This window comes from Tinamus guttatus, unplaced genomic scaffold, assembly GCF_059628265.1.
Source record: "Tinamus guttatus ecotype Peru unplaced genomic scaffold, ASM5962826v1 Tinamus_guttatus_pri_ptg000676l, whole genome shotgun sequence".
Classification (NCBI taxonomy): Eukaryota; Metazoa; Chordata; class Aves; order Tinamiformes; family Tinamidae; genus Tinamus; species Tinamus guttatus.
Window position 1 is genome coordinate 454,850 of NW_028289210.1, and position 27,835 is coordinate 482,684.

A 27,835-nucleotide genomic window follows, 5' to 3' on the forward strand; every position below is an offset into this window, starting at 1 on the left:
TTGGAAGGCTGGCAGTAGAACTGCAAGTGCAAGTGCACAAAGTATGCACTGCAGCCTGAAGTAACGGAGCGTAAGAAGAAACAGGACTGCAACGAGCATCTGCACCTAATAAAGCTTGTCACTAACAGCCATAACCTGCTGTGCAGGTATAGGAGCCACAGTATCACCTGCAGAATCAAGGGTTTTGACAAGCCGACACAACCCTCAGCAGCACAAAGCCAGGTTACAGCCCACGCAGAATTTGAACATCATGGCAGCTAACGCACTCATGCAAAAATCTCTTCAGACTGCCAGCGAAGAGTTGCTTTAGAAGCAAGATTCACAACAACCACTTTTGCAGCAGAAAACACCCCAGAATTGTTTTTGTTTTGCTAAAAATGAGCATACTACCGTTTTCCATTGATCAGGGGCCTTCATCCGAATTCCACTTGGAGCCAAGCCTTCCTCACAACCACTTGAAATGCCATTTATGATTCAGGTAAGAGGGAGGGCAAGTAAACAATTTTCTTACAGAATCTTGCTGGTAGATACCGGGTTCCTCAGAAATTTGGGCCTCTTTTCTTCTGGCAAAGCTACAGGGAATACAGAATTACACAACACAGCTACCCAGGCACAGCTCCAATCAACTGATCTTGTAATCAGGATAATTCTGGTAAAACCTAAGTCAATGGCAGCATCGAACATTCACAGGGAAGCCTTCCAAGATGCTCATGTCTCAGGTTCCTTTGTTATACTTGGAAATGGTGTTCATACCTGCCCTGTTAAACCTAATAAATCATTCAGCATCGATGAAAACAGAGCAAATTTCAACCTCCTAGGTGAATAATCGCTTTGAACACTGAAATGAGTCAATGCAAGTATGATGTTCACGACACACACCCCAAAATTGTTCTGGGAAAAAAAGGGTGGGATCAGACTGAGCCAAAACCCACCAGTCTTCTGTAAGCAGGTAACACAGGGCTCTCAGGTCTCCTTTTCTCCTCCCCTCAGTAATAACCAGCACTGCCCTTGCGAGGGACACAGCAAAGCCATCTTTATTCCTTGGAATTCTCATACTACCCGGACTGTCCCAACACGGCTGCAAGTGCTTACAAATCTGGGTTCTGGCTTTAAGTATCTGGAAAACAGCAGGGGGCAGCAACTGGCATCCAGGAGATGCTGGAAGAATTACAAGCAGTGCCTCTGCATGGAGGTTGGGAGGGAAAACAGGGGTAAGCTCAGATGTCAAGAGGGCAGTGATCAGAAAGCACCAGGACAGCTGCATTCACCTTTTAACATTTCAGGCTTATCCCCCCACTAAAGCAGAAATGATTCATCCTTTCCCCTGTCTACCATTTTTATTTCAAAAGATAAATGCTCATTAAGATAGTAATCCAAGGACAGTTCTATTTTGACTATACCGAAGTAGACTCCCCAAGGCAGCTTCCTAGAATTAACTTGAAGATTACTTAGTTCTCCAAAGATAATAAAATTCAACTTTTTAAGTATGCTGTATTCAAAGGGAATCCTTCCTCCCACCCCCTCCACAGCACTCAACAACTTTACATAGCTTTTGAGAGACCTTCTACCACCGCCTAAATGCAAGAGGCGCAGTTATAAAGAACACACCAGATTCAGACAATTTTCTTCTTTGTATTTTATTTGAGCTATTTAATTCTAAAATATCAAGTAGGGTTCTTTATAGAATACTATCACCACAGGGCAGTGAAATGGGTGTTTTCTTAGTGCAGTGCAATTCATGTTATATGAAAAGCTTTCAAAATAAGGTTTTATTATCAGTACTGATCAGCACTTAATCTGCTGACCTCTTACTGAAACAATGGTTTCCAAGCACAAAAAAAAAATACCCTCTGAAATAAAGCTTTATGTACAGCACATGTAGAGCTCTTGGATGCCTAAAGCTATTAATTTTTTCTGAGATATTAAACTAATATCCTGAATTACTATTCACAGTTGAATATACTGGGAATTAAGTGTTTAGGTAACTTTTTGTTTTTGAGTACAAAAAAAATTGTCTGCTTTAGTTATAAAGAGCTCTGCCAATATACACAAACTATACACTTCAGACATTCACAAAAATGTGAGCAAGAAAAAGGTTATCAAAAAACATTTAATACAAGTATTCAATAACCCCCCCCTCCCCATGGTCCACATCTACAAAGCTCCCCCTCCCACCCTCCCTGTCCAAACCCTTCCCCCCAGAAAGTCACATACTTACCACAAGTTTTAGCAAGTATGGTTTAAAAAAGCGCCCCCAGGGCAAGTTACTTATAGTTCAGTTGCCACTGTCAACAGATCTGGACCTCGATCGAGACCTCTGCCGATCCACAGACGCTGGGGATTTAGATCTACTGGAAGAGCCACGTTTATGGCTCTTTTCTGGAGATCTACTAACTGATCGAGACTTGCTACGGCTCCTGCTCCTTGACCTGCTGTAAGACTTGCGGCTTCGGGAACGGGAGCGGCTACGAGACCTGGATGAACTTCTGCTACGGGATCGTGACCTGCTCCTGGACCTACTGAGGAAAGAAGGAGCACCCCAGTTAGCAGCGAAACACCACGGGCCGCCTCAGTAACCAGAGAACTCGCTGGTCCCCAGTGTGCCTTCTTGGGTCGCTGATTGCAAAGCTTTCTTCCCCAAGTATTTCGGCATTATTTCACAGACTAGAAATACATACCTGTATCTTTTGCTGCTGCCTTCAATTAGTTTGATTTTCCTTCCATTAATTTCTTTACCAGAAAGCTTTTCAATAGCATTCTTTAAATCACTGTAAGAGGCGAATTCAACCACCCTAGAGAAATTGAACAAGGAAAATAAATAGCTCACTGTTACAAACAACAGTCTTGACGATACAGCAAAACAGACCCTGGGGGAGGAAGACTACGACCCACCCTCCCTGCATGCGCACCACACTGGTTGGAGCAGCCATCCCATATTATAACCTGCACCATGAATTCCAGGATTTCCTTCCCCAGTGCCAAATAATACGTTTGCAGGAGACAGCCAAATTAGTAGCTGCTGCATCAGTAGCTGCTGAGATCTAAAATTAGGCATTTCTCCACTATTTACATAATACACACAAGTGTTACTCTACAGCTCTTGAAAGAGGATTTTAGATGCTTACCCTTCATTTAACTTAGGTCTGTGTGCATCTGCAAAGGTTACTTCCCCAGCTTGTCTCATGAAGTCTTTGAGATCCTAACACAAGACCAGTTATGTTATGCAAAGTGAAATTGTTTATATATATATATATATATACACACACACACACACAGCCCCACACATATTATCTATATAAAAATAGATTTTAAAAAGCTAAATAAGATTATGACTACTGAAAGAGAAGATGTTAGATAAATTACAAACATGGCAATTGCCATACTTGTATTCTATCAAAAGTGAATTATATTTATCAGGGCACGAAATAAATGGGGAAAAAAAGCATATTGCTTTAAGCAAAATGCTAACAGATGTCATTTAACGTTAAGGAAAATATTAGTCTACAAAGATTCTAACTGCTATATATAAAATACATTCTTATGTACATACTGGACTGACTGCAAAACACCACCCATACATTTTTGTACTATGTGACTCTGCATTTACATTACAAGGCTTATTTTTATATGTATATATATAGAGAGAGAGACATATGCAAAATTACATTTACGTAACAATTATTTTGTGCCCCATAGGTCATTAAAAATATAGTTTACTTTACCTGCATTAACATATCCCTAGGCTAGCCAAGCAGCAAACTGCATTAAGCGACCGGAGATACCGTCATGATTTATGCCCGACTGGCTCTTCGCCACCCACTTGACGACCACTACCCAGTCGATGGAAGCCAATAATCGCACGGCCCTCCCTATCGGGAGGCCACTGACGGATCCAGACATTTTCTATGCTTGAGGTTACCAAGGACCACGTTACTGCGATCAGGATTCCAACGACCACCTAATTTCGTATCTTTCAACTCTTTTCGACCAGGATCTCTTATTCGGAAGCGTTACAGGAAGAACAGCTCTCAACTTAGGAATCAGATCTCGTTAACGCTCTGGGATCGCTGCAATGTGGCACTTTAAGGAGTGCATCGATAACGTCTAGACCGGCAAACACAGATCTAGAGGTGGCCAACTGACATTGTCGGAGCTGACTGGAAAGTCAACCAGGCCCAACCAAGAGTGACCAAGACAGAACGATTAGGATAACCCACAGGCACTCCTCGTCATAAGGCCAACGACACAGATAGGCTGGCAAATAAAGGGTTTAATATGTGGTTAAAATTGATTTAAAAAAACAAGAAATAAATAAATATATTTCCTCTAATATATACATTTATTACTTTAATTTAAATTTAACTAGTTTTCATTGAAAATATTTAAATTACATTATTTAACATTACATTAATTACATAAACATTTTTAATAAATTAAATTTAACTGTAATTAATAATTTACAAAATTATTACATTACATACCCCTTAAATGAAGTCAAAATAGTAATCGTGTGTAAACAAACCTGCCAGCTGACTCTGGAAGATAAATTTTCTACTATGAGGCGATTTTCTGTTCTTAGAGGTGGAGCATTTCTGCTCAGAGGGGAAGAGGAGGAAAAAAAAAAAAAAATACTTTCAGTTGCAATTAAAATGTAATTGCATTTCAGTACCACCAGAAACTGCCCTAGTAACTGATCCCAGCATTACAGATCAACTATGTAACGCTTTCAGTGGTGCACGATAGGCATTACGCAGTTGAAGAGATTAAGAAATAATAATAATAAAATATTTAAACACTGGTGCAATTAGAGGGAAAATCCCAAAAGAATAGAAGAAGTTTCATAATCCTCACTATACTATTTTACTGTCGTATCAAATGACAGAATAAAAAAAACACTAATAATGCCTCCTCCTATCCCCATCTAATCCAAGCTCTTGATTCAGATGGAACCATTTATTTCCTCCATAAATCAGCTGTTATACTCACCTCCTGTCACTACGTGGTCTCCGGCTACTAAAACGGTCAGAGTACCTCCCTCTGCCTCTACCCCTAGAGCGTGCCCTTGCATGCTCAATTGTAACTCTGTGCAGGGGGAGGAAAAAAAAAAAAAAAAGAGAGAGAGAGAAAAAGAAAATTATGCACCTATATGCATCTTTTAACATCCTTTGATAATCATTTCAGAACATACTCAGCCTTAGTGCTAGTGATGATAAAATGCAACTTGAAATTGACTTTCTTATTTTACATAGGGTTAAAATAAGGGTATTTTACTTATTATTTTAACTCTTATTTTATAATTTAAGTAACAGGACAAGTAAGGTACAACTTACCTCTCACTGCAAAGCTCTTTTCCATCGAGTTCATAGACAGCATCATCTGCATCCCTTGGATCCTCAAATTCCTGCAAAACCATCACAGAAAAAACAAACAAACAAACAAACAAAAAACACCTTTTAAACACCACTGCATAAATATATACAAAACGAGGAAAAAAAATCTGATTTGCTACTCGCTATTTAAGAAAGCAAACAACAACAGAAACCACTCACCACGAAGCCGAAGCCCCTCTTGAGGTCGATGTCGCGGATGCGGCCGTAGCCCTTGAAGAACCTCTCCACGTCCTTCTCCCTGGCGGCCGGGTTGAGCCTCCCGATGAAGACGCGGCAGCCGCTCATGGCGCTCGCTGCAGGAGACGCGCCCGGACCCGCCGCCCTGACTCAGCACCGCCGCACTGCGCCGCGGGACCCGCCCCCGCCAGCCACCAATCGCAGCGCCCGCGGCTGCGGCCCGCCCCTCGCACCGCCAATGGGAAGGGGCCGCGGCCCCGCCCCTCGTGGGACACCCGGCTGCGCTTGCGCGCTACCTGCGGGCAGCCGAGGAAGAGACGCGAACGCCATCGCCCTCACACAAAATGGCGGCGGCGCCCGCTGCGCGCGACGTAAACACGGGCAGCCGGTAGCGCCCGCCGCCGCCCGGGCCTGACCCGCACCCGTCCCCGCCGCCGCCGCCGCCCGGGCCGCGCAGCGCCCGTCACGCACCTGTGCTGCGGCGGTGTCGGTACGGAGCGGCGGGCACGGCCTCCTCGTACGGCTCCCTGCGCGGCGGCTCCCTCCCGACTGCCGCGCTCGCCCCGCTGCTGCGCCGCGAAATGGAGGCGGCGCGCGCGTCACCCGCGCCCCACGTGACGCCGCCGCGGCGCCGCCATTGGCGGGGAGCGCGGCCCGCCCCACTCCCCGCGGGGCAGCCGGGGCGCCGCGGGCCCGGGCTCGGCACCGCTAGCCCTGTGCGTGCACGGAGGGCGGGAGGGCAGCGCCGGTGCCAGCCTGGGGGAAGGTTGGCGCCCAGAGAGTGGATGGATGTTCACAGACAGTCCTGGGCAGAGCCCTTACTGCGAGGAGGGGATATAAAAACGGGATGGAGCTTCTTCACCTGGGAGCCATTTTGAGCTTGTGATAACTACACAAATCTGCATGCTTGGGCTGTCACGCAGCACGAGGCTGTAATTACAGCTCGAGGATGAGCCAAACACAACTGTCGTGCCCTTAACCTTCTGTAACACATAACAGATTTAAAAAAACACGTTTGTGTTGCAGTCGGGCATAGGAGCGAGCCGAGTCTTGCAGGATTAGGCATTTCTGGCTTGGCCCTGAAGAGCAAGGAGTAAGGGAGGAAAAGATGGCACAAGCAGCACCTGATCTATTTGTTTCCTCATTTGGAAGCAAGCACATAACAAACAACTAAAGAGCTGAGCCTGGTTTCTGTTTTACATAACTATGCGGACTTACATCACAGCCTGGTTTCAAGATGAATGCAGTAAACGCAACAGATTGTCCCAAAGGACATTAGAACTTAAAATTATATCCAGTAGTCTTATAATACAGACGGAGATTGTGGTTCTGTGATTATCATTGACAGGTTTGTGCTCTGCTGCATCACCTGGGTCAACACACAAACGTTAGCCTATACTTCTGTCAAGCTGGCCAGAGGACAGCATATTTTTATTAGCATTCTCCTGAAATGTCACCTGCAGTCACATGTAGCCCTGCGTCCTGCTTTCTACTTACTGCTCTGGCAGACTGAGATGCTATTGCTCTCCCATAACTTGTCTATATAAGCATTCCTATGGGAATGGCTTTCTGTTTTCCACACTTAGTCACTGATACGTTTTCTGGACTCACACTGCATGGGCTACCCTTGACAGCATTGTGTGAGCACCTCTGCCTCCGTTCCTCAAATGGCAACAGTATCAGTGTATCAAAACTGGGAATGCCATTTGTGCTAGGCACGGAGTCAGTGATGACAAAGATGTAGCTAGAGGGATGTAGCGGGGCAGCTAGTGGTGTCACCCGCTTTCCTCAATACATACTTCCATTTTATGTGACATCTGGTTCTGTGGGAAAAAAAAAAGTGAGGATTGACACAGGAGAGTTCGTAGTAAAAGAAAGAATTTCTGCAATTAAAAAAAAAAAAACAACAACAACACATGCGATAATCCAGGTGGACTGTACCCCTTACCTGCTGAGAGAGCAGATTCAAGCATGCCGCCTAAAACCACGGCACCGTAGGCACTGGCCTAGCCCGACCCAGCGCAGCGGCGCCGGCCCTGGTTGTTCCCAGTCTGCAGGACAAGGCGGGAGTAGTTGTTCCACATGAGTCTGCTCCCTTCCTGTGACGGAATAACCGAGCTACTGGGCAAGGGGAGGACGTACAGATGTGTTAAACTTGGCTGTAGCAGGATTTCAGTGATACGCCTTGTAACGGGGTTTTAGTGATACACCACGCAGTGCTTTCTTAAGCAAACAAGGAAACGTCAGGATAAAATTGACTGTAAGCCAGAAGCACCCGCTTTTCAGCATCTGCATTCAGAGTCATTGATAAACTTGGGAACAATTGGGAACGATTCCTTTGTGGAATTGGAGGTATCTATCTTCTTCGCGAGCCTGCATTAATTGTGTGGCTGAATAGAGCACACAGTGTTTAAAATATGGCCTTGAGTCAGCCTGGGAAGAGTGTCAAATACTCGGAAGATAAGAACAGAATTCAAAACCATTCTGACAAATGGAAGGGATGATTCACCAAGATGAGATGCTGCATGAAAAGGCAAACTGTGTTTAGGAAGAAGTCTAATGCACCAGCACAAATGGGAAATACCTGTTCAGGAAGCAGGCTGGGCGCTGAAGTGGATCATCACCATCTAGAGATACGTAAACAAGTATTGCAGAAACAGGAAAAGCCCATTCTGGGATGTGACAGCAGGAAATATGGAAGTTACCTTAACGATGTGACTGTCACCAGAGCTGACGCTGCCCAAAGCACTGGCCTTGGTTGCAGAGGTCCGACAAGGATCCCATTTTCTTCATGCGCATCTGGCTGCCACACAGCACTCAAAGGGCCATTATCTAAAACCCTACAGCGACAACGAAGCCCAGAAAAACAAACCTGCGAATCCAGAGCTGTGGATTCTGCAGTTAGCCTTCAGGCGAGACAGAGCTGCGGGGATATTTAAGAAACAGAGGTCAAACCCTGGCAGAAGGCTGATGTGCAGTATCGATGCTGCAGAAGTCTTTACGTCTTTATACCACCCACAGCGCCTTTCTTCTAACTTTTGCTTGCTCTGCTTGGTGGAAAACAACACAAGCTCTGATTTTATCTACTGTTCAACCATCCAGGAATTATGCCTAGCATGTGTAGGCTTTTTATGCCTCTATATTCATTTTGAAAAAGATACAATTAAAGCATTATAATTCTTTGGCAAACCTTATGCCAGTAAAGAATCTTTCTCTTCACACTGATTAAAGGTACAGGAACACGTGGTGTTGCTACAAATATGATTGGAGGTTACAGTCAGTTCAGTGGAAGGCAGCTCGCAAGGTTTTCACTCCCAGCTTCTCACACTCCCGATTCTCCCTCCTTCCCTTCTACCCACTCAGCTTTCACAGGGCCTGAGTACCCATTTTTCTCTTTTCTAAACAAAAACGATTCCTCCTCCCCCATTCCTCACGTGCGCAAACACATGTTTAGCTAAAGGGATGTTCTTAGTGATTCAGGGCAGAGCAAAGTCACGGGTAACCCCATTCCAGGGCAGTAGCTCCAGAAGGGCAGAGGAGCTGCGCAGGAGGGAGCAGGAGTTGGGCAGGAGTTTAAGCTCAGAGCCCAGCACGGGCGGGCAGCGAGATGCTGCCCGCCAGGCTCCCAAACAGCAGCAGCCCAGTGTGAGGGATTGCAGCTGGCCTGTGAGATCCCTGACTGCCTTAGCAGAGAACGCTAACCTTGAAGAGATTAGAGTGTATCTATGAGATAGGGAGTTCACACAGAGACAGCAGAAAGTTATTAACAAGTTTAAGGAGGTTTGGCCACAGAGCAGAAACTGGCCAAGCTAAGAATCGTTCAATCATAACTCTATTACCAGTTACTGTCCTTTGTAATTCTCACCAATAAGCAGCAGCCACAACGAGAAAAGCTCAGTATAAATAATGTACTTAGAGAACAATAAAGCGTAGTTTGGGTTGCATCTACCCCAGTCGTTTGTGTTTTCAGCCGCCACGACTGTGACAGCCCAATGCCACAAATGCCCCTGGTACTGCCTGCCCTCTCCCCCACCTCATCCCAGGGCCCCTTGCTGTGCCAGAAAGGGGCAGGTTCTCCCGTTCCGCCTTGGAAAACAGCCGCAGGGTCGGGAATCCTGCGATTGTTGGGAAGCTGCAGAGCACAAGGCCAGAAGTGCTGGTTTCCAATTCCTGCTAGTAAATTATTCGCATTAGCTTTGCTCCTTCCGCCGTTCCTGCTCCAAAACACCTCTTAGCTTGTTGCAGGAATCAGTGTCATCTCCCATGGGGAAATTCCTACGTGTTTAAGAGATGACGTAAAGATGGAGCGGCTGCCTTCCCAAGCTCTGCTTTTAAATCAACGATTCTCGTGCCTTTTTTCAGCACTGAATTGAGGATGTCCCTTTTGGGGGAAAATAAATTCTTTGTTCAGATACTTTTTGAGCTCTGCTCATGAACACAGTAGTCGGAAAACCTACCGTTTCCATTGCTCTAGGAAGGCCGAATTGTTTGGGAAAGGCCCATGTTCTGCTCGTTCTTCACGCCCGAGCCTTCGCAGGCACCTGTGAGCTCCGTTGCTGTGGAGGGAAGCGTTGAGCCCCCAGTGCTCAGCCAGCGGCGGAAGACGCGATTTTGCAGATCTGCTCTATCAGGGGCATCGTTCCTGCCGCTCGGAATAGCCGGGACGCCTCTCACACAACCCCCCGAGGTGCCTCTCACACAACCCCCCGAGGCGCCTCTCACACAACCCCCCGAGGTGGCTGGGGCCGGGTGTAGCACGTTGAGTCGAGCTGGGCCATGAGAGGCTTGGCGGCTGCTCCCTCCCCGCACACATGTGCAGCCCCTCGGCAGACACGTCTCCTTCTGTTGCCGTTGTCAGACTCAGGCACCTGGAGGCCCTTCGGTTACCAGCCCGCACAGGTGTTTTTCCTGGTAAGCCTCTGGGTGTCTACATAAACCCTCGCTAGCTGCCCTGCTTAGCCAGGGCATACATGGTCTGCTCTCAATCCTTTCTTGCAAGTCCTTGCAGCCTCTGATCGTTTTGTCAGCCCTGTGTGCTGCTTTCCTCTGCTTTGCTGGATCTCATAGAGCAATACTGATCAAAAAAGCCAGTATCGCTCTTCTTGACTATGTGGATGCTCCCCCAGCCACCTCCGACTCCTTCCTCCCATCCGTTCGGAGGAGTGAAGCGCCCACCAGCCGGTGGGGGCTCTGCAGGCAGAGCTGGACTCATGTTAGCGGGAGCTCCCATGGGCCTGGAGCGCTCCATGGAAGGGGATGGAAACGGCCTCGCCGCCAGCACCGAGGCGCCCGTGACCCGGCTCACCGTGCGCCGCAGGCCGAGCGCGCGGCCCACGGAGGAGGAGAGCAGCTACTGGGGAAGGTCCTGCCGTGCTGCGCTCCCCGGCCACGGAGCTGCGCGGGTGCAGCGTGCACAGCAGAGCGAAACGAAACCCCCCGCAACTTCAGTAACCTTCTATGCTCCACCTGAGCGTTTTCACGGTCAGGAAGGAAAGGATGGGTTAAGAATGTGGTTATATCATCATTGTAAAGATAAAAGCATTCACGACTATGTCACACCGGAGTATCACGACTATGTAATATCTGAGTATTTCATGTTCTAGTAGACAGGAAGATAAAGGGAACAAGAAATTCAGGCAAGATCTGCCTTATGCGGCCATGAAGCATTAGCAACAAGACACCATCATGTAAACTGCTGAAACAAAGGGAAATAAAGGTCCTCACCACTGCTTAAGTTCAATTTTTGTTATAAATTCATTTTGACTTCAACAGCTAAGTAACATATAGGCTCACAGCTGCTTTAGGTAAAGTTTCATTGATCTTACTCCACTGGGAGCTCATAATGAATACCAGACCCCATATCCCTAATGTTTTCTAAGGAGACAGGCAGAAAGAAAATATTTTAAACAAGGCAGGCTTTCTTTAAGAAGCAGAGGAGAGGCAAGCGTTACCTCCCCGTGTTCCCTCCTAGACTGCACAGCTCTAAAATAACGTGAAATTATGGATGAAAGAAAAGAAAAAAGAAAAATATTTGGGGTTCAAAATTAAAAAAAAAAATGTATTTGGAGTTTTTGTCAGCTTCAGGAGAAACTGCAACAGTTGCCCAGCAGGGCTTTGTGTCCCAAGAGTTTGTTTCTCCTTTCATAAGGAAGGGAATTGGCATTTCCCTGGATATTTTTCTCGGAGAGCTCTGGTGGGGCTGCCCCTGCTGCAGCGTCATTTGCAACGGCAGCGGAGCACGTGCTGGCTTAGAGCAAAGCCAGCGAGATGTCAAAGCGTGTCAGCGGGGGAGCCTGTTCTGGCTCAGACGTTGTGGCAGTTACATCTACCAGCTCCTGCTCTGCTCGGTCACTGCTGCTGCTGCTATTAAGCCATTCTGCAGTGAAAACGGAGAGCGTTTTGAGTAAGAAGAAAAGTCCAACTTGGAAACAACGTTTGCAAGGCCCCATTCCTGGGCAAGCATCCGACAAATTATTAATTGATCCAACCACATCTCACTGAGCAGCCTCCACCAGCCCCGCCTGCAGGCTGCTCGGTCACCTCGCTTCTCGGTGGGGCCCCCCTAGCTTCTGGCCTCATTTTCTTCACGGCAACTTCATGCCTATTTGTCTTTGTGCCAGCACGGTTAAAGCTGCCAAAGTACTGTTTATTTCCCCCCCAAAATTAGTTACTTTGATGTTAAATGTGAATAGTCTCCTATGGTGCACAACCGCCTGGGCGCTCGTGTCGCTCACGAGGCGGTTCGGTTGCTGCCTGTCTCTCAGGCGCCTCTTTTCCCTCCCGCCCAACGCTAGATGGGGGCATTGAACCACCGCATCGTCGCGATTCGCAGCCAGGGCTGTGCAGCAGCACTACGTCTGCCTGGAAGAGCAGCTCGTTAGCTCCAGCATGCCGATTAGCGCGGCAATAAGTGAGAGTCATTAAGCCAGGCTTAAACAACCTCCTGGAAAGGCCTGTAGCTCGAGCAGCCTGGGCCTTGTAGCTCGCCACAGGCCACAAGCAGGGGTTTCCAAGCAAGGCAGCTCCGGAAGGGCTGCTTCCCCCCGGCTTCTTCACACGCCTGGTGGACCAGGGGAGAAAACACTCCCAGGTTAAGGTGTTTAAGGTGGTCTCAGACAAACGCAGACCCTGGGGAAGGGCTGCAAAGATGGAGTCTCCAGGGCCTGTTGGTACCTGTTTGCTGCCAGGTGCAGCGATGGGGCCCGCGCTGCGCTACCTCGCCAGCCGCGCGCCGGGGAGCGAGAGCAATCCTGCGGCAGGCAGGTGCTGCCCGAGTGACTGTGCTCCTGCTGTGAGGGGAATCAGCATCTCCAAAGGGCCATTTAGGCAGTCATTTTGAGCTCAGCCTGTGCTGAAATGGAGGGGCCGTCCCCGTGCAGGGCTGCTGGATCATTATGCGCTCAAGAAACACGACCCCGCTGTGGAGGCCCAGGACTGAGAGGGGACAGGCTGGCTGTGTCCCCAGGAGTGGTTGTAGCCTCGCTCGGTGACCAAGGAGGTCACTGCAGGGTTCCACTCCTCATGTCCCCACCTGTGAGAGGGACAACATGGGCCTTCCCACCCCTGGAGAATTAAAATTCAGTTATCTATGAGGCTTTTGAAAACACACGAGAGGAGCGCAGGAGAGACACCAAACAGCTTTAGTAACAAACCACCCCTTTTAGAGCTTCCCAGAGACAATTGTCTGGAGCCAGGCTGCATTTATGGATACAGGTGCAGATTCCAGCACGTTGCCCGCTCCATCACTGTGAGTCTCCCGGAGCAGCCGTTAGCGGTGCCCCGGCCTGTCACAGCAGGCTTGTCCAAGAGCGTGTCACAACCCGCAGGCCGGCTCCTGGTCTCTTCATCGCGGTTCCTGGGCTTAGCAGCCAACGCCAGCTCCTTGAGCACACGGAAGGACCTCCCAAAGCGGCAGCCCCACGGGCACGGCCGCCAGCGAAGCTCGGGCAGCATCCTCGGTGCCCACTTACCTGCAAGGAGGGTCAGGTGCCAGCTCGGCCATCGCTCCCTCTCCCCTCCCCATCCCGCCTGCGCCCTCAACACCCAAGTGCTGCTGCTTTCAGGAGAGGGCCCCACATCCCGTGATAGCCCCGAACAGGGCAGGGCTCGGGATGCCTGCACTGCCCATGGGCACCATTTGATGGCACGAGTCCCCGCAGAGCCCTGTGGCGAGGGGGCTGCAGGGCCGGCTGGCGAGGAAGGGCTCCAGGCACCTTTAACCCTGGTGGAGAGTTAACGCCTGAAGTTATAGTGGGGCTGGGGCATCTGTGTCTCGTGTTCCTGGAAAACCCTCAGGCACCAGCATGGGCCGTTTGGGATGTGGGTAATATCTGGGATGGTCTCCTGCTGGGGGAAGGGGCCTCAGATTGATTACCCATTTGCTATATTCAACCCTTGCTCCTTTCTAAGGTCCTCTCACCTTGTGCATCACCTCTTTGCCACCCTTCTCCCTGTTGGCAGCTTGGCCCGTCCCCCCGGCACCTCATCGCTCAGGCTGGCACCAGGGCTGGAGGCGCAGCAGTACACGGAGCGCCTTTCCCTTCCTACACCCAATGCGGACCCGGCCTTTCGGAAGCGCCAGCGGTTACAAATACGCAGGAGTTCAGGGCTTCACTTCAAAAGATTTTTTTTTTAATTTAGAAATGCAGTTATATACATAGAACAATTAAATTAAACTTTGTACAAATATTAAAATACTATCTTCACACCCACTGCAATGTACAGGATACCAGAAAATATATATAAAATAAAGCAAAATAAAACTGATTGAGTGACATCCTGCACAGCATCAATTATGGTTTTGTTTTTAAAACCCACATATATATGGAGTACCATTCTGCAAAGAATTCCATAGTGGTGCAATTCAGGTTAAAAAGAAAAGAAAAAAGAAAACACACAAAAGGAAAGAACCAAATGGGGAGGAGAAAAAAAAAAAAAAAAAAAAGATTAATGCACTGAAGGCAACCAAGCTCCCCTTGCGTTTGCATCAGCAGCCACCGGCAGCCTGCCCCCACACAGCGAGCCTCCCTCTTTGTGGACAGCTCTGCTTTTCCTTCTCTTTGAATTAAGCGAGGCTGACAATACACCCGAACCAAAGCAGCTCCCAGCGCCGCTCCGTGGCCTCCGTCCCCGCGGGACGGGAGCAGCAGCTCGGCTTGCACGGCGGCGGCGCCCGTTTTTATCCACACGCGCACACCTGCACGGCCCGTGCAGCGGGACGCGCTCGGAAGCGGCGCCAGGCGCGGGGCCCTGCGGGGAAGCCGCCTGCCGAAGCTGGGGGGATGCGGATAGCCGGGACAGGGACTCCTGGGCCGGCACGGTCAGAGCGCTGGACAAGGCCTTGGCTCCTCAGCACCAAGCGGGCTCCGAGAAGCCTCTCTGCGCTTTCCAGAGCCTTGTACACGCCATCGGCGGTGTCTGTGATGAAGTTCCTCCGCAACAAGGGTTTTGGCCTAGAGCGAGCCGAATCTGCCGCCCTCTGGCAAGTGCTGCAGCGGCTGGGCTGAGGCTGGATGTGTGTCGAGAAAGGATGGGATTTTTTGCATTTAATTACGGGCAAACAAAGGGAAAATTGACTGGGTATCCACATGGAGTAAAAAGGCAGATTTTAAAACAAGTGCCTTGAGAACAGCCAAGCCAGGCTTTGCAAACACGCGGGAAGGGAGAGGGGCTGCAGGCCCACAGGGCTCTCCCTCGTGCCCTTCGTCTGTCCTGCCTGCGACCTCCCTTCCCAGGTTATTTCCAGCACCTGCTGCTCTTCCCTCATCCCACTCAGCACTGACTGGGATCATCAACCCTGGCAACATCGTGGGCTCCCTACCTGGTAGGCAGAATATACTTATTCCTCACACACCTGACTTCCGTAGATACTGAAATACTAAATAAACACTCTGCTCCTTTCCAAATTAATGGAGTTTTACACCTTAGTGACAACTCTACAGGCTCAATTGCTGAAAAAATGTCCCCTTTTCTGGCTTGGTGTTTTTTTTAAACCACCTTACAGTTAATGATGGGAGATGCCCAGGCGGGGCTCTGGGGGAGCCCACGCGGGCCGGCCCGCAGCCGGACACGGCACCGCGACGCAGCACCGGGCAGCAGCGCGTCCCGCTCGCGCGGCTGCGGCTCCGGCTTCACCCTGCGGCTCCCCGAGAGCGCCCCGGCCCTGCGGCGCTCGGTTATAAACACTGCAGAGGCCTGCGCTTCGTTTAGGAAAAACAAGCCCTAACTCGGAGGGAGCGAGGGGGGAGCTCTATTGCACGTAGCGTTCTGTGAATTTCTACCACGTCCTTTTAGTTTCTTAACCTATCAGATTCTTGAACCCACAAAACCGAAAGAGAATCTTTTTAAAAAGTGCTCTCTCTAAATTTTTCCAATGTAATTAAATCATTTTAATGCTCTTGAGTGTCTCATAGGACAACAAGTATGACGGCATGAAATTATATTGGGAGTTTTAAATAAGAAAAAAATGCCTCCCTTTGGATTTTTTTTTTTTTTTAGGCACAGGTGGGATAAAATGTAAGGAAGTTGTTGCCACATCTATTAAATACATAGACAAAAAACATACAGCCTCTTACAGGGCTTACTGCAGGGGACGAGGGTGTTTGCAGTAGGCCCGATCACAAGGCCACAACTTTTTCCATATTGTTACTTCAAAAAAAAATTAACAGCAGATGGGCAAATAGCACTTGCCCCTGCATGGCCTGAAGTTGAAATACCAAAGCCCTAGGTAAAATGACATGAAGTTTTCAAACTGCAGAAAAACCCAAATCAGCCAAACTAGACTTATCAAATCCTTTTGTTAGCCTAAGTTATGAGCAACGGGGAAGGAAATTTAAAATACTGTATTTTTAATTTTAGTCTCCCTCTAAAACAAGCCCAGGGAAGAGAGCTCACTTCCATCTGCAGGCACGTGCTTCCCAGCTCTCCTAAAATTAACAGTAGCCAGAAAGAGGAGCAGCAGGCAGACAGCTGGACACTGCGGCAGATCCCTATTTCCAGGGACCGGATCAAAGCCCCGGTCTAAAGGCCCTTACAGAAGCGAGCGCTGTGGCAGCCCCTTCCCGAGCTGCACAGCTGAGGGCCCGTCCTCTGGGGCACTGCCACACGGGAGGCAAAGCCAGGACATTTCCCTCCTTCAAACCAAAGGAGGATTTAGCAGCTTCTCCCAGGGCAAGCACTGCCCTCAGGGCAGCTCTGAGGGGGGCCGCACATCTCCGAAGAAGCCTCCTCTTCTGCTGGAGCAGGTTCCAGGAACACCCTTCCCAGACCATCCCACTGATCCCTGTGGCTACCACTGTGGTTTTGTTGGGCTCACCCATCCCATGGGCACTAGGTTCCTGCATTAAGATCCTGTTAAGAGCAGCCAGGACACTCAGGTGACCGTGGGGTGAGGGCCTATACATCTTGGATTTTTTTTCCTCTTTCCTAACAGAACTTCCATAAAACAGTCTTTAATATTCTTGTTCTGGAATAAGTTGTGATGTCTTCTGGCACCACCATCCAAACGAAGCCAACTTTCCTCCATGGCGACAGGTAACCATTTAAAAGATTTTACAGAGCCCTCTGATTCCCAGCCACAAGGAAGAGCCCTTCCCGCACCGGCCCTGCTGACTTGGGCTGGACAAGGCAAGGAGGGTGCACTAACCATTTTCATGGTAGCTACTCAGGATTCAAGTACTCTGGTACCTGGCATGACTGGCAAGATAATTTGGGATTGCACCAATGTGACCCAGTGTTCACTACGCCTGGGCATTTCTATGCAGATAGTGTCAAGCACAAGCTACCACATGATTCCCTCCAAAAAGTGTTGCCTCTGCCTGGAGGCCTGAGCACAAGGAACCCAAGCAGAACACCTCAGCGATTGGGAAAGCTCTGTGAGCCACACACCATCCACAAGAACTCTCCTGCAGAGAGGCAGCTGCCCTGCTGTACCAGCAGGTACCGAGGGGCCTTCCCAAACGCGGGGCCTGTCTGCCTTCAGAGCTCCAGCAAACCTCCATACGTGGTTAGTGCAGAGCTCACCTCATTCCAGGCACTTCTAGACATCACAAGTTGCCCTGTAACCAGAGCCCCTCCCAAGCCCAGGTCCAGTCCTATTTGTCCTGCCCTAAAGAGGATGCTGGAAGAAGGGCCTATATAATATACATATATAAACTGTCTGCACCCAATGAGCAAGCAGATTTAGCCCCTGCTCTCTGGGCAGGGAAAGGGCTAGAGAGGCTGAGAAGCTGCGACAAGCCGGTGTGGGGAGGAGAAAGGCACAAGAAAAGAGCAGCTCTCCAGAGACTGCTGCAAAACATCTGGCCAAGGGAAGAGGAGAGGAGAGCTCAAATCCACCACGTCCCTTGAGCCCCTCTGCGGATGGAATGGGGAACCAGCACGGCACCAACCCCACTGGCGCTCCCAGCAGGCAACCTGGCGACGTCCTTTGGATCTGCAGCTGGGGGTCTCCGCTCGGAGGTATCCAGGGCACGGCTTGCGAGGACGGGAAGGCTGCACGGAGAGCTTCTGTCCCGAGGGCAGGGGAAGAGCGAGGAACCCCAGGAGGAGGAGGCTACACAAATGCAGCAGGCCTCATGCTTCCTTCAATAAGGGAATATCTGCATAGGAGGAGGAAAAAAAAAAAAAAAAAGGAAGAGTCAAACTTTATGCAATTCAACACACAAAAAATACTGTTGAAAGCAATACAGGCTACCATATCTTGATGCTCAGGCTACCACGGCGTGAAAATGCCGTTCTCTTCTTCTCGTGCTAACACGGGGAAGGGACCTCTGGAGTGCTGTGATCTGATCCACCCCTGGAAGCGGGACCATTGCCAGCTCCAGCCTCGATACTTTGTAAGGACTGAGATTCTGCCCCCTCTCCTGGTGCCTCTTTGATCCTGCACTACGCCCTAACAGAACATATTTTCCTAATGCCCATTCTGAATTGCCAAGTTGCAACTTAAGGCTGTTGCTCCATGTTTTATCACTTAGCATGACTGAGCTGACTCTGCTCGCTTTCTAACTCCTCACCAAGCTCTAGTGAGCCACTGGGTTGCCCCTCAGCATCTGCTCTGCCAGATTAGAGCAGCCCAGCTCCCTGAGCATCACCTCAGGTCCCTGCTCATTGTGGCAGCACTCTAGCAAAGCCCCTCCATCTCCATATCCCTCCAGAACTACTGGGACTCCTACAACACCACAGTATTCCCACTGCATCCTCACCAGTGCTGTATGGAGGAAGGTAGCAACTTCCCCCAAAAAAACAAACAAACAACAACCAAACAACAACAACAACAAAAAAACCCAAACCCACCAACAACCACCATAGTTTCCACCTTTACCACAAACCTCCCCAACTTTTTAGTTTCTCAGTGTGTCCAAGCCAAGAAATTTCTTGCTGTGACAGGAAAGATGGTCTCCAACTTGGGAAAAATGCAGCCTTATCCCTCCTGCACTAAATGGAAGTCTAGTGGCTGCGCTAACAGCACGAGCCCCAGCATTCCTGCTGCAAGGGGCCACCGCTCCCGCACAACAAGCCTAAGTGTCTCTCACAAGAGTCTCCTTCAGCCCTCCTGGCGCAGGTCACGTACCGTCTGTGTACTCCTCCGAGGAGGTGAGTGATAAAAGGCTCTGTATGTCACTGCTTTCTGAGTCTTGGGCCTCTTTCTGCATAGGTCTACTACTAGACATACCAGCTACCCAGGAAGAGGTAGTGGCCTGATGCACGAGAACAGTCTCAGAGCGTTGAGAGCCACTGGCTTCACACAGTCCAGAGTGTCCTGGGGCTTCATCCTCTCTGTCAAAGCTGTTGCAAGCCCCCTGGTCCTGCTGCTGCATCTCTCTGGCTCCGTTCTGCCCAGCTCCCTCCGAGAGCACGATTTGCACGCGGGAATCCGAGGGCGGAACACAGTTGCCCGTGCTGCCGTACACCGCTTCCTCGTAGGATGGCAGGGCCACCTGGACACCATCCACCATGATAGAGACCTGATCTCCAGACACGCCTTGGTCTCGCCTTGAAGACACAGAGGAAAAGAAAAAGTCACGTTGAGGGGTCTTGTTTAAGAGAATACACACATGCACATTAGGAACCCCAGTAACCATCTGCCTCTGCCACAGCACCACTCTAATGCTCAGCAGTGACTTACTTATGGGATACCAGAGGAAGGAACCTGGGTGGTGTTTTACCAAGCTCCTATTACAGGCAAGCACAGCCTTGCAGCCCTGCTGTGAGTTGTCATAAACACAAGCAAGGGGTGTAATCCAAGGGGCTGATGGATTTATCTGCAAGAGTTGATCTCTTACAGATAAGGAGCCATCTCACCTCACCCGCCTGCAGAGCTAAATCTGACAGGGATCATGAGTCAGAGCTCTCTGGTGCCACAGCACATGTATGAAGGGCACTCACATAACCACTGATTTCAGTTTGATACACTGCTGTGCTTTGCAACACCCAGCACTGCCTGCTCTGCCACCTCTGCTGCTGCAGAGAGGACCTCTGGCAGAGGTGGGGCAGATGGCTCTTAAATCATCCCACTGTGAATCCACCCAGGCTCATGAATCAGAGTCCCAAGATTAAGTTTTTTACTGCCCATAATGGCTTGGACTTCTGCAGAAAAGGACAGATCCCAGGTTGCCACTTCTTAACCCTTCCAGCTGCTGGACAGACCAACTTGTTCTCTTGCTTAAGGAGCACCAGTGGCTTGTCCTGAAGAGGGAGCCCAGTGACACTGTTCACCTCAGACAGCAACAGTGTTAGAGCCAAGTCCCTCCTCTCTTCTATGAACCCAGGCCAGGGGGAAATTTTCCCAACAATGGGGAACTACAGCAAGTTTGCACATCTAGTTAACAATTCTAGCAGAATTCATGATTGCAGGATCCAACAAACAGCCTGGGAGAGATGCATAAACACCGGGACACTTTGGCAGGGATAACAACTTTATGCATTCGAGGCTAAGGCAAAAGGGAAGAAACCAACTCATGGAGGAAAAAAAAAAAAAAACCCACCCACCACCTTGTGGCATGCAGACCACAGTCCTCAGTACTCCCAGGCCCTGGGGAGAGGTGTCACTGATGTGCAACGTGGCAATGCTGGACAGGACATTCATGCACACAGGTGCCTTACAGCTGGGGAGTCAAAAGGGAGGTGGTGTGGCCAGAGCATTTGTGAAACCCAGAGAACTCCCAGCTTTGTATTTGGAAATGCACAAAAACTAGAAGCTCATAGTGTCAGGTAAAGAGGCAGGTGTCTTTTCAAGGCCCTTTTAAGGCTTTTTAAAGCAAATACCTTACTGGGTTTCTGCTGCAGAGAAATGGGCCACCTCTGAGTCCCTCTAACCTGCAGCTGGACTCACCTGCTGTGATGGAATGACTTCAGCTTGGGCTGCAGCAAAACAAACAGCACAACCAAGAGAAGAATCAGGGCGACGGAGCTTGCTGTGGAGGCCACTATGGAGAGTGTGGGTACTCCAATTGCTGGGGGAGAATCCTTTTCTACAAGCAGAGAGGAATGTAAGTTAGACGGAGCTATTCCCTTAAATCACTTCCATAGGGAAAGAGAAAAATTCACCATCTGCTCTTGGCACTTATACTTGGGTGCACGTCTGAAGGGACAAGTTTCCTAATAGTCAAGGCAGAGAGAATCTCCTCTAGAGGACAGTCTGGAGATTGATCCAACTCCTCTCCAACAGCTATGAAGAGAAACCAAGACAAGGTTTTTCTTCAGAAAAACACAGAAGCAGCACTAAGACAGGCAATGCAGCCAGGCCATGGGGGCTCACAAAGGGGAGAAGGTGATAAGGGTCATGTTATACATATATCTTGCTGAGCAACAGCTAAAAAATGTTGTGATAGCATCAGGAAGGCACAATAAGCAGGATATTTTAGGCCAAACAATAGGAAAAGTTCTATATAACGGCTTTCTTGGCTAATGGAACCATCTTGCAAAGGAAGGGGTGGAAATCACCACCTGGCTTGGTGTGTCTAAGGTCCAACAAGCACTCACTTCTCTCACACAAACATATATCCCAGGCAACAGAGAGGGATGCCAAGATGTTGTTCCAGGATGTCAAGTTTCCAGGGTTACATACGCCTGTCCTGCCCACATTCCTCCTTCCTCTGTAGTCTCCTGTCCCTCAGCTGTGTGATATGACTGAGCCAGAACCCATCTCCTCTTTCCCTCTGGCCTCCCTTCTCCCTGTCGCAGAGACCTACAAACCTCAGCTCTCTCTCACCCCCATCAGTTACTGCAAAGCCTGGACTGTGACAGTGCCTTTGGAGCAGGACAGGATGTCCCAGGGTCACAGAACTGCAGTGGGCAAAAAGAAGGGCTTGAGGAGGGTTGTGTGTTTTGTGTGTTTTTTTTTTTTTTTTTTTTTTCTTCCCTCCTCCTTGTTTCCTTCTGATTAAACTAGCACATTTTGCATTTTGATTTACAAGACTTAATCCCAGAACGTACATGTTGCTGACTCAGGATGATAGAGCAAATAGACAATACCAGCAGGTCAAAGCAAAAGACATGAGGTGCAGGAACTCTCTCCTTATCCATTACACTTGCTTTTAAAATCGGAAGAGACATGGGTAATTAAGAGCTGCATGACAAACATTTTCCCCTCAAACTTTTTTACTTTGTCCTGGTAGAGGAATTCCTGTTCAGCTGGGAGACACCCATAAAACAAAAGCTGTTTGCTCCCATTTAGAAAGCAGCAGAAACCATTTGTCAGCAACATCCTTTTCTTGCAGCCTACAGCCTACCCCAGCAGGCCAGCAGTTTAATATGTTTGCAAGTAAGAAGATGAGCTCCATATTCTCCCTCACAACTGCATGTGTTGACAAAAGGGTGCACCAGTGAGGAACTGTCAAAGCCCAGCAGAAGCAAAAATGGACAGGATAGAAAATGCTTAAGTTAGGGCCTCCCCCAACTCTAAAGCCAGAGCTGAGAAATGGAAAGGATCCCAAATAATTCTAAGCTGCCTCCCTTGCACTCCTTTCCGTGAGATACCTTCCTGTAAAGGATCGTTGGCTTGCAGCTGATAGGTTGTTACAGAAGAGACATTTTTTAATAAAGATTTCTGTGATTGTTAGCTGCATTTATTAAACTGCTGGAGCAAGTGGGTACTGGGCAACAGAGGCAGCCTATCTGGTGTACCTCAGCATAACAGTGCCCCAGTGCTTATGGAGAAGCTGGAAAGCAGAGGTGAGGGCAGTTCTGACAGCCTCGGTGGTGTCCCTGAGCACTCACCCGGGCTGAGTCTGCAGCTAACTTCCATAGCCGGGTTCCACTGCCCATTCTTGCAGGTCAGGTATTTGTAGTCTCCCTTCAGCATGTAGCCTTCGCCACACAGGTACTCAATGACACTGCCTGAAACTAGGGGGTCGTTGCAGGGACTTGGGTGGCACTTGTAGCCTCCATTCTCGGGCTGCGGTGGTTGGGGACAGTCTGGAAAAAAAGGAAAAAAGTAACGTCAGTGATGTCTCCGAGGTATTTTGCACAGTGGCTGTTTTGAAGAGACAGCACATAGCTAGACCTCCACCTACCAACTGCCACTGTATTAAGAAGAAACTACCATGAACAAGACAGAGAACGTTACACGACAGAGAACGTTGATGAGCTTCATCTGATGCATTTTTTGGTGACACTTGTTATCCCAGTAGCACAGCAAAGAGAGCAGGCACCCAAATGGTTATATTCAGGGACATGCACATTCATTACAACAGGGTTTCTGCACAAGAGGCCCAGAACATCCTTAGGGCTGGCTATCTTTTTCCTGCAGCTGTTTCACTAGAGGTTGGTTATAGCCCAACAGCTCTTGATTAGGTCCAAGACAGAAGAAGGGTGGGACCTTCTCCTACAGGAATGAAGGATGCAAACCCCCATGCACTATGGGTGCAATGCCAAAGTACAGAATTGCCCCATAACTTACCCTGGAAACCCACTAGACCACTGATTTTAGCTGTTTTACATAGCTACTCCACAACAGTATGGGAAACAGCTTTGCTGCAACCAAGTACTCTCGCTTTATATTTTAAAATGGCACTAGCTATGTTAAAAAAACATTTCTAAAATCCCTGTTGTTTTCTCTCTGTGAAGTCTCAAGTGCTCCCTCACATTCCTCCTCATCTCTTCCCTATCCTGCCAAATGGATACAAAATACCAAATCACCAGTCAACATTTTCAGCAGGGACTCAGTTTTGTAATAATGACCATTCAGCACCTTGCAAATAGTTTAGCTAGGTATCTAGGTGTTCTTTTTTTTTTTTTTTCCCCCTCCCCTGACATAGTTGATGACAACGTTTTTAAAATAGCTACATTTTTTCCTTATACAAGTTTATTTTTTTAAGCTTTCTTTAGGAGAAAGTCATTTTTAGGAGCCCAACGCAGACCCCTCCCTCAAATATTTGGCCAGGCTACAGAAGTCAGAGAAATTTCTTAGAGAATTATTTAAAAGTCATTCAATAAAACAACAAACCACAAATGAGGAAGCTGCCCCCAAACCAGCCCATTTGTATTGCTTCCATCTCTGTCTCCTCTGACAGCTCATGGTGACTTTGCAGAACAGCCCTACTGAGGAGCACCTCTCTGGTGCCACATACCTCCCTGCTCAAAGATGGGGAAATCTAGACTTTCCACTTTAAATCCAGATCTGCTTCTTAAACGTTACTGAAGAAAATAGAGCAAAGCTCCCTCCACAAAGGCTACAGGGCATAGAAGACAACCAACTCACCCCCCAAATCACAGCAGGGTCATCCAGCTCCTTTCTTTGTCTTTGGAGGACCCGTTCCCAGGCTCTGCTCGTGTCCCACTTAATGTGAGACAAGCGGTGAGAAATCCAACTGGGCAAAGTTCAGCTAATTGGATTTTGTGCAGGGCCCAGGAATAAGGACACTTACAAGATTCTCTACACTAGGGAAATAATTGCTACATTGCTGTAGAGCAAGCAACCCTTGAACTGACTCGTGCAAATACTTGCTAGGTAGAGCCTTGTAAACACCAGCCCACGTCAAGACAAAATGCAAAACCCTATGGTACAAGTTCTGCTGACTGTAACTGCAATTCACTTATTGAGAGAAAAGGTTAACGATGGTCTAAACATTGACCCTTCAAGACCACTTTGCTCTCAAAGAGATTCAGCCTAAATAGGGTCCAGAGAAACTGCTGTTGTGTCCTTCATGAGCGCTAACTGCTGCCTTTGCTGTTTCCTTTCTGCAATCAGAAAAGATTGTTGTTTCCTTACTGGTTTTGTAATGCAAGTTTTAATCTTTTACCTTATAAAGCTAAAATTTGCTTTCATTTTAAACTTGCCCAACACTTAAGATGAGCTGAACTGATAGGCTCATGACACATTTTATATTTACACACAAACATACCGCATGCCCTGCTACATCTGCATCCCAGGAAAAAGATGTTTCCTACTAAACAGCAAGGACCAGTTTGGGGATCAGAAAGATTTGCTGCATTTTAGAAACTTTCCCTCTAGACAATAATGGAAGATATAGAGCTGAACAACAACAAAAAACCCAAAACGAAACAAAAATAACACCTCCCATGCTCACAGGAGCCACTCGGGAGCAGTTGGGACAATTCCCCTACATCTTTCTATACCACAGGAGGCATCTGGAATCAATCAGGAGCCATTTGAGCAATTGCTCCCAGACCCCTCAACCCACTACACAACTCCAACAGGAATTTTCCCACACTTGCACATAAGCTTCCAATTTCCGGAGAAGCCCAATCAGGCAGCTCCCCCCTGCCCTGCATTTAAGGCCTTCATTAGTCAGACAAGTTTTAGAGTGTGGCTCACAGGCCCTTGTTTCAGCAGACTCAACCCTCTGGTCACCACAGAAGGTCATGCTCACAACAATATCCTCTGACAAGGTTCCCAATTGAAGCTTCAGCAGACGGGGTCAGAGACCTTCTATTCAAATGGATCGCTGAAAACTGCCCGGCTCAGTCTGAGGCTCCCTGATGTGGGGAGCCTCATATTTCTAGCCAGCTTCCAGAGCCCCTCTGCTAACGCATCCCAGCGAACAGAGCTCCCTCTGTTCGCCCGCACTGCGCCCACGCATGGCCCGTGCATGAGAAGCCCTCTGGGGCAGGCAGCAGCAACGTGCTCTGCTCCGCTCTGCTGTAAAGCACCACCTACACCCATGAGCACGGGGAGCTATGTACCAAAAAATAAAAATCAGCTGGCAAACAACCAACACCCACCTCCTTTCCTCCATTCTTTAGTGCTCTGAAAGCTTGGGAATACCAGCACAGAAGTTACCCACAGAGCCCTTGTTTGTCCTCCCGGTGGCAATGCCCTAGGACAAGGGTCTTGGACAGCTATGTAACTGCATATGCATTTCTTTCCCACCTCCACAGGCCACTCAGCCCAGAAGGGGAGGAAGCAGCTGCCCAGTACTTGGGTTTGGCGAGTTATCCCTGGCCTGTTCTCTCCGTGAGCAGAAGAAGCTGCAGTTAATCACCTCCTCGTTCGAGGTTTTTACTTTTTTTTGCTCCTTAGGGCATCCTATAGCATCCAAGAACCTCACAGACATTAAAAATAAGGTTTTTATGACAGTGGTAGAAGAACACTATTTACGTATTGGAGAAATGGCTAAGAAGGAGACAAATCAGGGAAACAAAACCACAACCTCCTCCCCACACTCATCCTGACAATCTCTTACACTCCTCATCAGGTGAAATGAGATTCTTGAGGGCTTGAAGCTTTAGAGAAGGCTACAAGGCAGTGCTGAGGGCTTTAAAGACTGATGGAGACACCACAGGCAAGGTCTGGGTGCGGTGGCAAGATAGGGGATGGGGACCAAGAATGCCAGAAAATCTGAGGGTGTCAAACACCTGTGCTCCCCCGGGCCAGCTCCCTTCCCCTGGCATTTTCCCAAGGCCTGCCTGCCACAGCCTAGCGCAGCACGGGCTCTCCGAAAGCCTGGGACAGAGGACCCAGCTTCCCCTGAAGTGACCCTTCCTGAGCCTTCCCCAGCTTTTACCAGCTCTAGCAGGGGGCCCTTCAACAGCCTCTCTATGCACCGCCTAAACTAAGGCCTTCAAGAAGAAGAGGTGGAAAAAAAAGTCTGATTCTGCACAACCCTTCCTTTCACAAACAGGCACGAGAGCTCAGAGGGCGAGTCTCCCGCACTGCCACCCCCGTGGCAGCGGGGTCGGAAGGAGGAGACCGTTTCCCACCTGGCAGAAAGCCCGCCGTCACGCAGGGGCGAACGGCTGCGCGCCAGTCGCCACCGGGCCGCGCGCCCTGCGCGGGCGCCTCCCGGCCGCGCTCTACGGCAGGGCCACGGGGATGGCACGAGCTGCCCGCACGCACCGGTTCTGCGCACTTTGGTGTGGCTGGGGCAGGCCGGAGCGGGCACCCACCTGCAGCTCTTCTCCCGAGCTGAGGGGGCTTCTGACCTTCAGTGCAGCCCGTGTGCTGCCCTGCGGCCAAAGCCCCGGTTCGAGCGCTGCTGCTCACAGATTACTTGGCCCACTGCCCAGCGCTCTTCTACGGCATATACAGCAGACGATGGAAAGGGAGGGTTTTTCAGCATTTCAGCCCCAAAGAAATCTGAGCAGATTTCCAAGGGACATAGCAAAACACTTAAGCAGCCCTGGGATTTGCTCCTTACAAGTCCAAAGGCCTGTGGCACCCAGGGATATACCCGTGCTTCCCAAAAGGCTACATTCTTTTCATTAAAAAGTGTCCTACATTTTTACTCAGGTACAGACACCACATCCATTTGTCCCCTTTCTGATAGTCAGTCTAGATTCTCAGCAGCATTTGATTTTATGTGAAGTACTGAGAACCATGAAGGAATTTCATCAACTTCTTTCTCGAAACACGTGTTCTTGTAAGCACCCCGGTGCTTAGAGACATCCTAAAGCAAACTTTCATGCCTGGCAATGAAAAGAAATAGAGCGAAGAAACAGAAGATAGACTTCCAAGGAGGTTACTGACATCCTGGCTTTGCAAAGCTATTCCCAGCATCTTCACTTATCAGGCTTTAGGATGCAAAGAAACAGCAGTTTTGAACATCGCAGCCTTGTGCTCAAAGAGGGCAGAGGTCTACTCCCCAAGGCCCAGTTTATAAGAGGTACTGAAGTTTGTGAAGTTTCCCCGGGGAGCTGGTCTTCCACCAGCACACACTGCTGGAAAACACGATGGAGACAGCTGATGAGAAATCTAAACGTTTTGAGCACTGCTGAACTCCGCTCAGAAGAAATTGTCATTTCCAGACTGACAGGCAGAAATTATATTATGTACTGGGGCTTCTGCAAATGCCACTCCAAAATACTAG

General features: G+C 49.0%; 2 protein-coding genes across 4 annotated transcripts in view; both read right to left on the reverse strand.

Moving 5' to 3' along the window:
• Positions 1-1,754: 1,754 nt before the first annotated feature.
• SRSF5 (serine and arginine rich splicing factor 5) lies at positions 1,755-6,058 on the reverse strand. Of its 3 annotated transcripts, XM_088536577.1 has the most exons (8): positions 6,039-6,058; positions 5,550-5,683; positions 5,331-5,401; positions 4,987-5,082; positions 4,523-4,592; positions 3,126-3,199; positions 2,679-2,792; positions 1,755-2,519 (listed from the first exon to the last, which is right to left on the reverse strand). In XM_088536577.1, exons 2-8 carry the CDS (start codon positions 5,673-5,675, stop codon positions 2,276-2,278), a joined length of 795 nt encoding a protein of 264 aa, XP_088392703.1. In that variant the 5' UTR covers positions 5,676-5,683; positions 6,039-6,058; the 3' UTR covers positions 1,755-2,275. The 3 variants fall into 3 exon arrangements, with proteins under 3 accessions (XP_088392703.1, XP_088392704.1, XP_088392705.1); XM_088536578.1 differs by lacking the exon at positions 6,039-6,058 and having other exon boundaries at positions 1,755-2,516; positions 5,550-5,727; XM_088536579.1 differs by lacking the exons at positions 1,755-2,519; positions 2,679-2,792; positions 3,126-3,199; positions 6,039-6,058 and adding an exon at positions 4,128-4,254 and having other exon boundaries at positions 5,550-5,733.
• Positions 6,059-17,639: 11,581 nt separating this feature from the next.
• Positions 17,640-27,835, reverse strand: part of SUSD6 (sushi domain containing 6) — a 41,079-nt gene continuing 30,883 nt past the window's right edge. The window contains exons 3-6 of the mRNA XM_010216564.2: positions 22,785-22,982; positions 20,899-21,037; positions 19,138-19,559; positions 17,640-18,166 (exon numbers count right to left, since the gene is read on the reverse strand). Of these exons, the coding sequence (XP_010214866.2) occupies positions 18,141-18,166; positions 19,138-19,559; positions 20,899-21,037; positions 22,785-22,982 (785 nt within the window). The 3' untranslated portion in view covers positions 17,640-18,140. The remainder of the gene's footprint in view (positions 18,167-19,137; positions 19,560-20,898; positions 21,038-22,784; positions 22,983-27,835) is intronic.

What these genes read in the sequence shown, in the direction of transcription:
- SRSF5 (XM_088536577.1), bottom strand. Translation starts at nt 5,675, where the DNA reads ATGAGCGGCTGCCGCGTCTTCATCGGGAGGCTCAACCCGGCCGCCAGG. An exon ending in AAAGAGCTTTGCAGTGAGAG is followed by an intron (nt 5,083 to 5,330) that starts GTAAGTTGTACC and finishes CCCCCTGCACAG; the next exon opens with AGTTACAATTGAGCATGCAA. An exon ending in CTTCCAGAGTCAGCTGGCAG is followed by an intron (nt 3,200 to 4,522) that starts GTTTGTTTACAC and finishes GTCTTGTGTTAG; the next exon opens with GATCTCAAAGACTTCATGAG.